The sequence below is a fragment of the Haliotis rubra genome, unplaced genomic scaffold (assembly GCF_003918875.1).
Source record: "Haliotis rubra isolate DU_JTF1 unplaced genomic scaffold, ASM391887v1 Scf425, whole genome shotgun sequence".
Classification (NCBI taxonomy): domain Eukaryota; kingdom Metazoa; phylum Mollusca; class Gastropoda; order Lepetellida; family Haliotidae; genus Haliotis; species Haliotis rubra.
Genome location: NW_025767108.1, coordinates 129,429 through 145,034, shown reverse-complemented (window position 1 = coordinate 145,034; position 15,606 = coordinate 129,429). Strand labels below are relative to the sequence as shown.

General features: G+C 36.9%; 1 protein-coding gene across 4 annotated transcripts in view; it reads left to right on the top strand.

Annotated features, from left to right (window-relative positions):
- The first annotated feature begins 2,054 nt into the window (after positions 1 to 2,054).
- LOC124288803 (outer dynein arm-docking complex subunit 4-like) overlaps positions 2,055 to 15,606 on the top strand; it is a 62,449-nt gene continuing 48,897 nt past the window's right edge. For 3 of the 4 annotated variants that reach the window (XM_046725335.1, XM_046725334.1, XM_046725332.1), the window contains exons 1-3: positions 2,056 to 2,318; positions 9,937 to 10,077; positions 11,888 to 12,041. In XM_046725335.1, coding sequence (XP_046581291.1) covers positions 2,166 to 2,318; positions 9,937 to 10,077; positions 11,888 to 12,041 — 448 coding nt within the window. In that variant the 5' untranslated portion in view covers positions 2,056 to 2,165. Of the gene's footprint in view, positions 2,319 to 9,936; positions 10,078 to 11,887; positions 12,042 to 15,606 lie in introns of all 4 variants that reach the window. The other variant, XM_046725333.1, reaches the window with a different exon arrangement.

The following is a 15,606-nucleotide window of genomic DNA, read 5'->3' as shown; positions in this document are numbered from 1 at the left end:
GCGGAACTAGTAGAGGGAGTTGACCTATGCTTCTTCGTCTGTTATTGCCTTATACAATGTGACAGCTACAATATGCATACGAGGTATATGTAAACATGAAGTATACGTGCCGTTTATTCAAAATAATGTGCTGTATTGAAGACACTTCCGTGTTCAAGAGAGAAGAAGTGCGTACGAAACACGTATGACGTGGTCACATAAGCTCCGCCCACTCATGTTTATTTATGATTTCTGTGCACTTAAGACCATTGTAGGTTTAAGGGCACAACATACGTCTTTCCTCGCTGACAACGTCAGAACGATATGTATGTCTTAGAGCATGACACTACGACAGACGAGGAACCGACAGGTCTCCCGGCATAGATTTTGAGATGTCCCCTGCCATGACTGGCTGTTCCGTTTCTGCGGTTTCACCCCGCCGCGACAGATAACTTTTGCGTTTTCAATGATGATAGTTTCTTAAACAACTCTTTTGGTGGAGTCCGGACAATTTTCAAATATAAGAAAGCTGTTGGGTATTAGTAAATGATAAACATGTGTACTGTTTATATTTATGTGGCAATTTTGTACAATGATAAAATTTGCAATTCATCGGTCCATTTCTGACTCAAACGGACTGTAACTCCCTAAAATAATGTTCCCTGCAAAATAAAACAAAAATTAACTACCTAACATTATCTAACCAAAACTTTATTTCTTCTTTAAACCAAAACTAAAAGAACTTAAAACTCTGTTTGCCTAGTCTACAGAAACAATAGTGAATTTCTCACCAGAGACCATATAATATGGTCTCTGTTCTCACCTTTCTTCCCTCTGTAAGACCCCAGAGTCCAAAGAAAAAAATAATCTGACCTTTTATACCCCTAACCTATAACTCTTACCCAATAAAAACCATGCGCTGAAATTTACCCAATAAATGCCCACAAAAGAAAAGTTCGGTGCACTGATCCCTCTGCTCATGAGATGCCCATGCACTGGCCCATCCCATTGCATAACAATGGGGAAGAAGCATACTAGGCACATGCCTAGTGGGTCCTTACCCCTCAAGAGCTAAATGGACCAGCCCACTGAAGCCTAAGCCTGGTGTATTATTTTTAGCCTATAGCCTATGCATAACCCTGTCCCAACCCTAAAAACAAGCCTAATTTCTACTAAGAAAATAACCCTACCATTACACATTCTTGTAATTCTTGACAAAAGCATTAATACCATGCAAATAACTGGTATTACAGTGTTGTCTATACTGTACAGAAATATTACTTTTGCTCTTATCAGTTTACTAATGGAACATTTACCAGAAATATTACTATATAATATTTTATGAAGGATATAATATCAAAGTTGACAAAAACTATGCATTCATGGCACATATTTAATCATTTTAAATAAATTGGGGCATTTTGACTACCCCTCTGGGGTAATTTGACCAAATATCTGGGGCATTTTGACCAAATTTGCTGGGGCATTTTGTAGCTGGGGCGATTTGACTGGCACCCATGGTTAAAGCGTTCGCTCTTCAGGCCCGGGTTCTATTCCCTACATGGGTACAATGTGTGATGCCCATTCCTGGTATCCCCCTCTCGTGATATTGCTGGAATATTGCTAAAAGCGGTGTAAAACCATACACACTCATTTGCTTTCTGTGAACTGTGAGTTAAGCGAGTTTGTTGCCGTTTTGATGAGTTTTGTTTCAGCCCCGTTCCGTAGGACGTGTTTCAAGACAATTTCGACTTTTCCTTTCAAGTACTGTGAATGATAAGGCATCAGAATGTTTTAATACTGGCCTTTGTAACTATACAGAGAATGATAAATTGTTTCATGTTAACTGTTAGCCAAACTGGTGCCGTTTTGGTTAATAGTTGTTTTGATGAAGTGCCGTTTAGGCCTGATCCCGTAAGACGTATTTCAAAACAGTTTCGACTTTTCTCTTCATTACTAAGAATGCTAAGGTATTAAAATATCATTTAAAATAATATATTAGTTCTCATTAAAACAGAAATATCTACAACAAAAGCTAGCAAAATATATAAATGCGACATTAACAAGTAAAGCTACCCGTTTCTAATAGCAACAGAACAGCAAAAGGAGTTGTCATATCTGGTGTAGGATAAGGGAATCTTCCTGCTGCTATTTATCTTTGTGAAACGGAATTATAAATTAATATTATGCCAGGTCGAGGACGTGGTCGCAAGGACAGTGAAAGTGACAATGGAACCGATAATCATGATTCCCAAGTTACCTTTGAAACACACCGAGACGAAGGGGAGCATTTTATTCACGTCAAACAGTACAAGAGAGCCATTGCAAGCTTTACGAAGGTACGCATATTAGTTAAAAAGTCCGAAACTTTACCTGTGCGGTTCTAACTCAGCATTTAGAGATATATGTACTGGTATTTATTATAATAAAAATCCAATGATTAAAAATGTATAAAGCACCGTAAGCCATCTTTTAGAATTCAGCAAGTTACAAAGTTTATCAACACGCCCAGTGACGCATTTTTGAAATTTTGTTGCAAAACACAGGCACTGTGACGTCACCCAAGCAAAACTGTTGCTGGGGTATATTGTGTGTATCAGCAGCTCTCAGTTATTGAATATCCCCGACTATTATTATCATATTTGTATGCATTTTGAAACTTAATGAAATGCACACGATCTGCTTATACTTAGTGAATTTATAACATGATTGTAATATCTAGACATTTTATAGATTGCCAACATGTATCATATTTCACACACACGCCCTGAGTGCGACCTAGTGTATGTTGTCTGTCTCATTACACTTCACGGCTAAAAAAATGATTCTGCTGAATGCCATAACAAATAAATAAAAACAAAATGCAAATATTAAAATTAAAACACACTTAAGTTATAGCAACAATATCAGGCTATTACCTTGTTCGGGGAATGTATCCTTCATTATCCACATAAAGGAATGAGATGCCATTCATCTGCAGCTGACAAAGTATCCTGTTCCATGTCATGTGTCTTGTAACTGTCTAATATGCGAAAAAGTGATCTATCGTTTCAGGTTTTTCACATTGGTGTATAGTCTCATTGGTCACCCAAGATAGCACACTTGCAACTAATTGCATGATGTCCGTCATTCTTTAATAAAGTAATTTAGTTAAGCCAATAATGAGCAATCAATCAATGTATTGACGGTTAATCCTTTGAAGGAAGGACATTGTTTTTACAAAGAGACTTTACGACAGGGTGTATTCAGTATAGATTAGTAAATCTACATACATAAACACTACTTTTTGACAAATCAGCTGTGCAGGATAAAAACAATTAATCAATCAGCGTGTTATCGGTTAATCCTTTGATCGATGTTTGTTTTGTAACTCAGCTGATAATTCCTCTTACTGCACTTCCATGCGCATATTACATAAGATGTAATACATTTGCCACATCAGACTTCAATTTATAATGATGAGTATTTACTCCAGACACAAGAAATGCTAAATAGGAACCTTTGTCGGGTAATCTGAGTGGTGTTATCACTAATTATACCTGTTATTAATTCATTAACTGACTATCAAGCGAATGATGACAAATAACATGTGTAGGTTTACCACCAAACAAGGGTTACAACAAAAGAGTAGTAATCGCTGTATTGCATGCAAGTTTGATTGCCTGAAAAAAAAAACTTATGGGCAGACACTGTTTTGAGGATACGAATGGAACTTCATTGTTACATAAGAAATATATATAAGCATTTGCTGTGTACTTAGTTAAAAACTGTATATACCTATGTACCTAAGTAAAATTTCAGATTTATTTTGCAATGGCAAAGTGGGGTTGTTTAGTTTATGGATTCAAATATATCAAATGTATGTTTTTGATATCATAGCATACGTAATAGACATCATATCTTTACATGATTAAATATTGAGGTAAAAACACAGAAATAGGATCAAATTGGATCAGTCACTATACCATCCAAACATTTGAAAATCTGAAAAAGCCTACACTGCTGGGATACTTTATTACAATCAGACAAGAACTACTGGGGATATTTTCAAATAACGGCATCTGATGTGCATCCATCCTTCCTAATGTCCCACTGATTAGGTTGAAGAAATTCTGCCAGGGTGGACGCTCGGCAGTAGCCCAGTCCCCATTCCGTCATGGTCGAGGGAGACGAGGCTGACCAGTTTGCAGCTAGCTTTCTTATTAGACTGTTGGCTGGAAACAATAATCACTTTGGATCAGTGGCCCTTTAACCCTGTTAGCAGTACAGTACATGTTGATGTCACATTTCATTTACCATTTGTTATTTAAAATATTCTAATGTGACCAAGTACAGTCACATCATCTAATATAAACACAACAGTGTATACATGCCAATGTAAAGTTACTTACTCTCAGTGTGGTGAGGCACATGGAGCATTCTTCCAATTTAGCTAATCTCTCTTGGCTCTCTCGCACACTCTATCTTGATTCCTTCTGATGCTCTCTCCCTCTCTCTTATTAATATATCTCTACCTCTGGACCAATCTTAGGACAGTACTGGTCCTGAGCACTTTTAACCAACTTCAGATGACGAGTTTTTATTACTTTATCCCCAAACACTAGCCCTGGTGTCCTTAAGGAATCTCCCCATTACCACAAGTACTTCGGGAAAGACAGACCTTAAACACACTGAATTTCAACAAGTCTAATCTAATGTATTATTCCATAATGGTCTCACAGTGACGATCATTGCTTACTTGATCCATTACCACAAAGCAGCGTTCGAAATTACTTTGGTCCTTAGGCTCCAGGCCGATTGAAAACCACTCAGACCCACAGCTTTAGTATTATTTCCATATTAAAATATAGGGCCTACACATTCTGATCAGGACACACAACTTGTTATGGTTCTGGGCCCTTAGGGCCTGCAGCTTTTCAGGGTTAAGGGCAAGGACTGCCACAAAGACAACTGTATGTTCTTGACAATGGCAGCAGTACAACTTGCCAGATCAAGATGTTATTTTATATTTTATAGTGCAAGCTCATTTAGTACGTGATAGCGTGTGCTAGTTGCCTCTAGTTACAATGACAAAACACAAGACTACTCAACATTAAATTGATAACTGCATGTCAGGAAATATGTTTCCCTAACATGAGACAATTGTAGCACAAATGACATTCACCATCCTGCTAGTCTGATAATGCTGTAGAATATCCAATTGATAATACAGTTGAGCACCGTTGTCTCGATATTCATGGGACCAAGAAAAAAATATCGAGTTATCCGAACCTCGAGACATCTGACCAGGGCATATCATCACATATCACTATGAAAGAAAACAAAACAAAAAGTAGATTTCATGTATATTCATTTGTATATACATTTTTACTCACAGGGATCGCAATCACACGCGATACAGCTCATGTTACAGTGTCCATCTTGAATCATAGAAGATTTAGAAACAACTCAACAATCACATGCTAGTCACGTGATTACACAAAACCCTCATTGGATTCTCAGTATGTTTTTATTCAAAACTATAATCCGTTATCAGTAGTGTTTAGTCGGGAACAGTGAGTACTTCCTAATTAATTCCTCCTTAATTAATCCTAAGTAAATAACAAACAAGTGACACCTTCAACTCAATTAACCCTAATTAGTTTACACTACCACATCCCTTTGATTCATGCCACACCGTGTGGAAACAATCTCAGTTCAGAGGGATGCTTGCCCATAAAAGGTAGATGAATATCGCGTTTCTTTGCAAATATCAAGTTAAATGGTAATTTTGCTTGTTGGGACCATGAAATTATATCGAGATATCCGAAATATGGAGACATCCATATCAAGTTAAAAGAACTTGTTTATGATTGATATATGGCGTCTTTCATAAAACATATTATGTACTCGAACCTGTGGAGAGTACATCTCATTTGCATACTATAGCTTGCATCCGAAACATACATTTTGACTGATGAAATTTCAATGGGAAAGAATGAAATGATTTGCTCTCCTCTCATCTATTTTGGACGATTTTACAAAAAGTGTTAAAAACAAAAGTTGGGAAAAACGATAGTCAAAGAATATTTAACAATCAAACTTTAGTTGTGTTATAAACTACGACATAAACACCAAGAACCATTTTATTTCTGTTTCCGTGTGTACTTTAGTAATACATCATAACACAACTGCTTCAAGACAACATATTTACAGTCACTGTCAAAATGGAAACTACACTCACAAGAGTCTGGTACAGTCACATAGGCACTTGGAGATCAAATCCATGCACTGGTTTACATTGACACTGCAGGTACTGCCTGCTGACACAAGTCTCTCCACTTCTCTGAAGTATTGTAAGTGTACGTCCCTTCAAGATTGTGACGACATGGCAGGTGTTGACCCAGAGTGTTCAGAATCAGCTCAGATGGGGACCGATGAACCCAAATTTGTCTATCAGACTTCTGGTAACTTCACCAAGTCCCTTAGTTGAGATACATGCATCTGATACATAGTCATGGTACAGTCTTTCTTGGACTGGGTTTGGATTTTATAGCTAAAAAACCCCAAAGTAACCATGACAACCGGATCGCCTATCCCACCATCCCGCTTACCTAAATTTTAGTCCCTGTCATCACAAATGGCCTCTCCTTATTTTCAGTAAGAACTTTACATATCTACTTAAAGGCCTCTGAAGATTTCTAATGTTCTCACGAACACCTACCTCTTCATTCTTTAACGGAGACTGCAACCTCACAACTTTCAGTCAAAACTAAAGTCTCTGGGTACATTTTAAGGGGCTTATATCTTGCGGGATAACTATCTCAACCCACAGGAAATGAGGGCAACCACTTCAATTATGGCACTGAACAGAGCAACTGCTGATTACCAGCCATAATGGACAGACAGACAGATATTTTATTTCAGTCTCACCTCACATAAAATACATATAAAAATATATTTATAAAATATAGCATATAAGTGAGCCACCCTATAAGGGTTATGAGAGACTAATGTATTAATACATTATAAATACTAAATACTAAATAATTATATAGGTACATACAGTATAAAATCTATCCGTATAAAATATGTTTTCTTCTTTGCAAGATATAAAAGCAGGTTTTGGCACTGAAATATACATGGTGTTTAAAAAGTAAAACTAATTTATCATCATCACAAAGATCTAAGAAATTGGGATAGCTAAAACAGACATTTTCATATAAACTTTCACGCAAATCATCATACATAGGGCAATACAACAGAACGTGTCTTTCATCCTCAACACTCTCACTGCACTGAAAACACACCCTCTCATTCACATTTGTATATCTGCCGGTTTCCAAATGCAGAAGAGCAGTACCTGATCTGAATTTGGAGAAGGCAGAGCGGTAAGAACGGGGCATACTCATACTCACATAACTTTCACAGCCATACACATCCTTAAACATTCGATACGTTCGTAATTTATTACCTCCAGTTCTACCGCTTGGCTTGTGTAATAACTCATACCAATCATTCACATACTTCTGCATACAAATATCTCGCACCTTCTCGCATTAACATCAGCTTCCACACTAAGGCCCCATTCATTTAACCTTGCTTTTACTCGGAAATTCCAATTTCTCACACATCCACTCGCACAACTCTCCGACTATATAAATACATACTCATTTATTCTAAAAGACATTTTTCTAAAATGACAGTATTGTCTAACAATACATATCCATTGTCTAACAATGTGAGGGATCCATCCCATGTCTCCATTCACTGCAACGTTAGGAGCATATTTACCCACCCCCAAGAAAAATCTCAAAGCACGATGGTGGACAGCATTTACTGCGGATACCTCCCGATGTCCCCATATAGATGCCCCATAACTTAAAACTGACCACACCATCGTATCATATAACTTTGTATAACTTGTGGATTCCATTCCTCCAAGTGCCTTATATTTACAAATAATGGAGGGCTGGTTTGGAGGTCTGGGACTGTCTTAGCTTCCCACAACCTTCGTGACATCTCAGTCTCTAACATCTGGAGACTTCATCAGTTCAGATGTCTGTATTGGCAGAACAACTGACAACAGCCTGTCTGTGCAGTTACGAAAAAGAGAATAGCAACATACTCCCATACAACTATCATAACTTGTACAGCAATAAATCCTTGAAGTTATTTTATTGTTTATGTATCTTTCATAGGGTTCCCATATAACATCCCAGAGAGAGGGTGTCTACTCCTCTGTGGTAATTTATGCCATTGTTACAGAAATCACCTTTGGCTGTGTCCATTTATTATCCCCCACAATGCGTTTTGCGGGGGGAATTAAAATGCACTCCGTCCGTCCGTGCGTCCATGCGTGAAATTGACTGAAATTGTTGTTGGTGCTGTTTTCTGGAGCAGAACTTTAAAACCGTTCAATATTTCTTTACCAAACTTCTTACATAGATAGATCTGGTGATGAACTGGTGCCCTTTGTTAGTTTTGGCTTTCTGATTATATTATATTTTGGTGTTTCCATGGCAACAAGTTTTACTTTGATTTCTTCACCAAACTTGGCACACAGATAGGTCTGGTGGTGAAATGGTGCCTTTTGGTAGTTTTAGATTTCTGAATAAAATATTTTTTTGTGTTTCCATGCCAACAAGTTTGGCTTCAACTGAATTTGGTGGTAGTGAACCTTTCTGCAGCATAACTTACAAACCTTTCAATACTCTACTTCCACTTTGCCATATACACACCTAAATATTTGACATAACCATAACTAGTAGACATATTCATGAAGAGTATTTTGCCATTGCGGGGGATACTGATGACTTTGTCGTGTTGTTTAAATGGTGGTCTGATCTTTTACTTGCTCACCTGTTTTTGTAGATGTGATGTCCTAATAGTTAGACAAAGTCCAGTTTGGGTAGATCTGACCATTCCTCTTCAACATAAATATGCATTAGTCATATGAAACCACGTTCCTTCCCAGAGTATGTTGTGGCAGGCGAAGTTCCTTGGTCACATGCACAGTTGTTGGTGTGCTTTCATCTGTTTCATGTCAGACAAATCTGGACATTTAGATAAACATATGCCAGAAAATGTTTAACTTTCATCGAAACAAAGTGGAAAGGTTTTTCTATTTGGGTATTTATCCTCTATGCATATTGTCACCAATGTCCCACAGAGGAGCTTGTGATATGGTCACTTTGATCTGTGAAGTATATGTTTGAAATTACACAAACAATATGTAAAGAGCACTGAATGTCTTGCAAGTATGTTTGTTTGCAAATGAGAGGAAAGTATGCTTATTTGATAAGCTACATGAGACTGCCATGTGGAGCTGGAGTAGAAATGGGGAGGTAACTGCTAGGCCGACAATCTGGTTAATATCTGGGTTTCAGCCCCTATAGCAAGTCGGCCTGGTGCAACATTTTACCCTTGCCAATTTAAAATGGATAAGAGAAACAATGGCAGTCGGGGATTAAATCTGGGGGACATGTCCAAAAGTAGTTGGGGGAATAGTTGTTTACGACTGGCAAGGTGATGCATGTATTTACAGTATATAATGTTTTCATTACATCATCACACAAACATGTACAGTTTATACACTTATTCGTTCATTTATTCATAAATTAATGAATCACATTTTAAAAATTTACAGCCACTTTTCATACATTACATTAAATTTTGAACAATTTTCATACATTACATACATTTATTTTAAGCACCATACATATATTTCATACATTCATTTTCTGCACTTTTCATGCATTTTAATTAATCAATCACAATTCATACATTTCATACTGTTTCCTGGAATTAAACTTCCTGCTGGTGTGATTACAAGAAGAAATCATCGTTGTTACACTTGGCAATAATACTTGATTCCGCATGAATGATGTATTTTTGCTGTTTGTGGTATTTATAATCTTATCTGGTTTGTTATTTGCTAATCCCATACACTATATATAACTATCAATTGTTTTGTAGGCCCTTGACATGCGCAGTGGAGACCGTGTATGTTTAGTCCGACGTTCCAACTGTTACCTTATGCTTGGTAATGCAGAACAGGCCCTTGCTGATGCTAATGAATGCTTGGAGCAGGATGATGAAGGCAAAAAAGACATAAAGGTAAATACATATAATCTATATTAGGGCTGTAATGATGCATCGAACTATCGATGGATTGCAATTGTTGAGTGTCCGATAGCAGTCCGATGGTAGAAAACGAAAAACTCTCAATGCATCCTAAGCAAGATAACTAGATAGATTTATTATTCATTTATTTCCTTAAAAAACAGCATGGTATAGGTGTAACAATTAGTCATACAATCAAACACTGTCTATTACCACTTTCACTGCAACTTACCTAAGCTATTTCAATTATTGCAACTTTATTTCCTCAATAACCTGTATTCCATAAAGTAGAATCTATTGAAAAGACACATTATTTCAGATTGGCTGAAGTGTAACAACCTCCCATTAGATTTTGAGATGCAATCAGTTCAAGAACTAAACTCTATTCTGAGGAGGTTTTTAGTCTGCAATGACTTGCATCCGTTCAGCTATACGTAGGTCCTTCACTTCCCATCCATTCGAGCATAAAATGAACATTTTGCATGACCAAGAATTTATGACATCAAAGATGTTTGTGAGTGTACCATTTAAATGCAGTATGGTGGGTTATGTTTTTGCCAGCTCACTTCATCTCATATTTTCTCAGTACAGAAGCACGCACCAAGGAATGTTGAAATGTTGAAATCATCTTGTAGTTTAATAGAAACATTTGTAACCAAGACACCTGTTCCAGTACAATACATCGGGGTCGACAAAAAGTAACGATGTAATCATTTTAGTGATATGATCTGATGGATGTATTTGATAAGACACCAAATGTATTATGCCATGAAAAAGTAATATAATGAATCCTCCAATTCACTCAGTCTTTCTTCAATACCCATCAAATGGACTAATATGTGATGGAAAATGTAGAAATCAATAATGTATTGTCAATTTCTCACAGGGCATCATGTTCTTTGTATATGATGGAACCGTGGGATATTGCGGATATTTTTCCTTTTCGTAATTCACAAAACTGTTAAAAAATACACATAGTTATTTATTTGCAATGAATGCTTTGACGAACAAATGCAGAAAATTTTATAAATATTTTAAGAGTTGAAAAATTGATTATATCAATTCACAAAACCCTTGATTGTTAGTCAACAAATCTTGCATGAAAAACCTGTTTGGTCTCATGTGGCAGTGCTTGGTCTACAACTAGGCCTGAGGCCCATCCCTTTGGTATATCAGCTCTGCATCGGACGTTGCATACATTTTCACGGCTTGCAGTTCCTGCAGTCTTGCTAATTAGTGGTGGAAACAAAGTTGCAACTTTAAAAACAGAAAACAACTCAACTGACAAAGTATGCGAAATGGACCAGTTAATTCAGTGATGTTTACATGTACTAGCTCAGCATCACAATGCACTTGTGGAATGTTTCAAGTCATGTGATTAAACTGAAGTGTACTCATTTAAAAACTGAAATATATATCACATATATTGCTGCATGGGATTATGGTTAATCACACACTGAATGGATAATCTTTGTGACTTGCTATAACGTACCCTTTTCATTGACGTTTAATATTTTGTTTGAAACATACTTTGTGTTTAATGATATGGTGCAGTAAGTTAATTGGAACAGCCCATCAGTTAGCCGTGGTTGGATTTTCAGTTTGAGGCAGTGTGCATATTGCTTATTTGATTCTAAAACATAATATTAGTCTTAAATTCAACTTCCAGAAAAAAATTCATTTGACCTTGACTACAATAATTCCAGCAATACCAAACTTGAATACACTACACAATGGGAAGAACAAACTGTGTTTTAATTCATTCATTCCTATCTGTGGATCATCTATATTCCTTTTCTTACAGGCATTGTGCATGAAAGCAGAAGCACTGTATCAGAAAGGAGATTTCGAGACAGCTCTAGTGTATTATCACCGTGGTAACAAGTTGAGACCAGAGCTTCAGGAATTTCGTCTCGGCATCCAGAAGTCTCAAGAGGCTATCAACAACAGTATAGGAAGTAGGTAGTGGGAGAGTCTTTTAGAAAATTGTTTGAGTAGAAGTAGTAGCAAAGAGAAAAATACCTGTTGTCCTTCACCACATACAATAGCAGAACATGGCTCATTATAATTGGAAGCTTCTGCAATAAATGTTTTCAAATTAAGTCCTTGACTGACAAGATTTGACTCATGTATTTTACTCCCTTACTATATTTTTTATGCCCCTGCCGTATATGGCTGGGGGCATATAGGGTTACCCTCCGTGTCCGTCCGTACATCCGTCCGTCCGAAACAGGAAATGTACTCTATCCACTTCTCCACAAAAAATGCTCTGTGGAATTCAATGAACTTATACATGGGCTTTCCTGGGACTCAAATGGTGTGCATCTCATATTTTGTTTTTCTATTTTATTGTTTTTTTGTAAGTTTAGAGACATTTGAACTTAGGTACATTTTGCTGAATTTCTCTATGATGATAGTGTAATAGGGGATGAAGTCTATCCACTTCTCCACAAAAACTGCTCAACAGAATTGAATGAACTTCTACATGTCTTTTGTAGGGACTCTAAAGGTGTGCATTTCATAACTTTTTTATGCAATTTCTTAATTTTGTCACGTTTACAGATGTTTGAACTTAGTTGAATTTTGTTCTATTCAGCCTGTTCGTTCCATCCAACAGGGGGTGTACGTTATCCACTTCTCCTCAAAAACTACTTTATGGAATTCATTTAGATTACACATGGTGCTTTATAGGAACTCTAAAGGCGTGCATCTCATATTTTGATTTTGTATTTCATTTATTTTCTAATTTTAATGCCGCTTGAACTTACATAAATTTTGTTGAATTTCTCTCTGAATATAGTGTTGTAGGGGATGAAGTCTATCCACTTCTCCACAAAAGCTGCTCTATAGAATTGATTGAGCTTCTACATGTGTTTCATTGGAACTCTAAAGGTGTGCATCTCATACCTTGTTCATCCAATTTCTTAATTTTGTCACTTCTACAGATGTTTGAACTTAGTTGAATTTGGTTCTATTCATCCTGTTCGTCCCATACAACAGGGGGTGTACTTTATCCACTTCTCCTCAAAAACCACTGCACAAAACTCATATAGCTTACATATTTCTTTTATAGAGACTCTAAAGGTGTGCAATTCATATTTTGTTTTTGTATTTGATATTTTTTTTTATATGTTTAGAGACATTTGAACTAAGATCAATTTTGTTGAATTTCTCTCTGATGATAGTAAAATAGGGGATTAGGTCAATCCACTTCTCCACAAAAACTGCTCAACAGAATTGATTAAGCTTATACGTGTGTTTCATTGGGACTCGAAAGGTGTGCATCTCATAGTTGCATAGATGTTTATTGAACTTGTTCGTGAATTTTGTTCAATTATTGATCTTTATATGATAATAGGTTGTGTTATCTAACCCCTCAACACATTGTTTTTAGTGTTTTCAAGTACTTCAGTGGGACCCTGAATGTGTGAACTCTTCCTACAGCAGCAAGGGCATCCGTGTCCCTCGACACAATTTTTTCTTGTTTACTCTTTTAAAGGCACAATGTCATACATTTTCAACAGTATTTTGGCCTGTATTATATACATATTGAGGCATATGCACTCACTTTAGCTTCCTATTGATGCAATAAAGGACTTATTATCCCTTACATCTTGCCTGAAATCGATAATTGAAACTTCAAGGCGAAATTTCCTAAACAGAGAACACTTGCCTTACAGTCGAACACCATTGTGACTCGAACTCGGTATGCTGTGTCGAACACTCAGATAAGTCAAACTGTTCCCTTGTTCCCGATGAGTTCGACACAACACGGTTTGACTGTATATGGAAAGTAAACAATTCGAAAACTGTTTGCCAAACTGGTTTCAATCACAAGTTGAGCACAGCATATTCGTAAAGAGTGCTCCAAAGTACATAACTCTGTGGGGTTCATTTGAAATAATGTTCGGTTGTAGAGGGCAAAGTTGCATTAATTCATTTGAAGTTTTTTAATTCAATATTGTAATCTAAATACGTAACTTGTTTCGGAATATAATATGGTAGCTTCTCTGAGGGCTGATAGTTAGTATTATTGAGAGAAATCCATTATTCATTTTTAGAGAAATGTGGTGTGATATAGAGCCTTTAACTCTCATGTCATCATTAGTCCTTGTTTGTGTTCACCGTCAGTGGTTACTGACTTTGTGGGAAACAGTGTCAGTTTCCTTGTGTTACTTTTGGAGAGGCCTTGATTTGTTATATGTTCAAAAACTGTATTTTGTTGGAAAACTATTTATTCAACAGAAAGACTCATTTTGAGATACTGACAGTCAATAATATGTAATGGCTCACAATGTCTTTGCCAAAACTAGAACATTTTGATGAGTCAACATATTTGATGATAATTAACTGATACATTAATTGACATGGCTAGGAATTGGTAAGTTAAGGAAAATAGCCAGTATGAATGCATATGTGCTTGCATTTGTATATTTTACCAACTTTATAAGGTCCATTTTCACTGTTAAGATTTTGTTGTCCAGGTGCTGTCATCTTTCGTTGTAAGGGAATGAGATGGTCGTGTTCAGCTGACCAGCAACACAACTGTAGTCAGTTTCATGTTTCCAGGCTTTGAAATGTATTGTTCTGTTATCTCTGTCAAATGCTCTTTGGCAAATAATCTCTTTCAGAGATTGTGAAAATACAAGACGACCTTGTGTTCCAGGTCCCAAGTTTGGATGTCCAGCCATCTCTGTGGTCACAGAGACAAAACCTTTAAGTTGAGACTAGAGCTTTGTCAGAATAATCCAAGAAATTTGCTGTGTCATAAGTAATAACAACACAACACTCACTTAATAATAAGCTTTACAAGATCAGAGGTAGTCTGGCTAGACACGGATGAGACGATTCAACATTCCATGATCATCTTGACAGTTAACGCTCACATTTCATCAGTCCAGTCCAAGAGAACATGTTTTGTTGAGAGAACATGCTTTTCACGAATTACTTTTAGAACAAGCTATTCCTTTCATGCCTTAGTATACCCTCTGCTCTGAGGCCATGTGCAGCTGTAAACATGTTGATCAGTAGTGTTGAGGAAGAGACCCAGAAGTAGAAGGAGCAATGGGGGAGGTCTCAGATTTTCCAGAAAGCCCCCTATCTTGGATCAAACCATTGGCTGGCCTTTATGAACATATGAGAGAGATACATGCTGTATTTCTGTAAGCAGACAGACATTGTTAATTACCGTAGTGAGAAGGCTGTTGATTTCATCTGGAGTGGACCAAGATAGCAGCTACATACAATTAGACAAAGCAGCCATTCAGGAACTGATTAACAGACCTTGGTTACGGTTTATGTTCCTTCTCCGTCACTATAGAAGAATAATGCAGACATATGTTTGATCATTGATCTGAAAGTTATCAACAAGGAATTACCAGTCTATCTGCCATTTTCTAGATGGATTCAATATGCAGACAACACTCTGCACTGAATATTGGAGACTGGGTCGTCAGCTTGGCCTGTCGGGATGCTTATCATCATCTACGCTGTTCATGGTGGTTCAACGAAAGACTTCAGGTT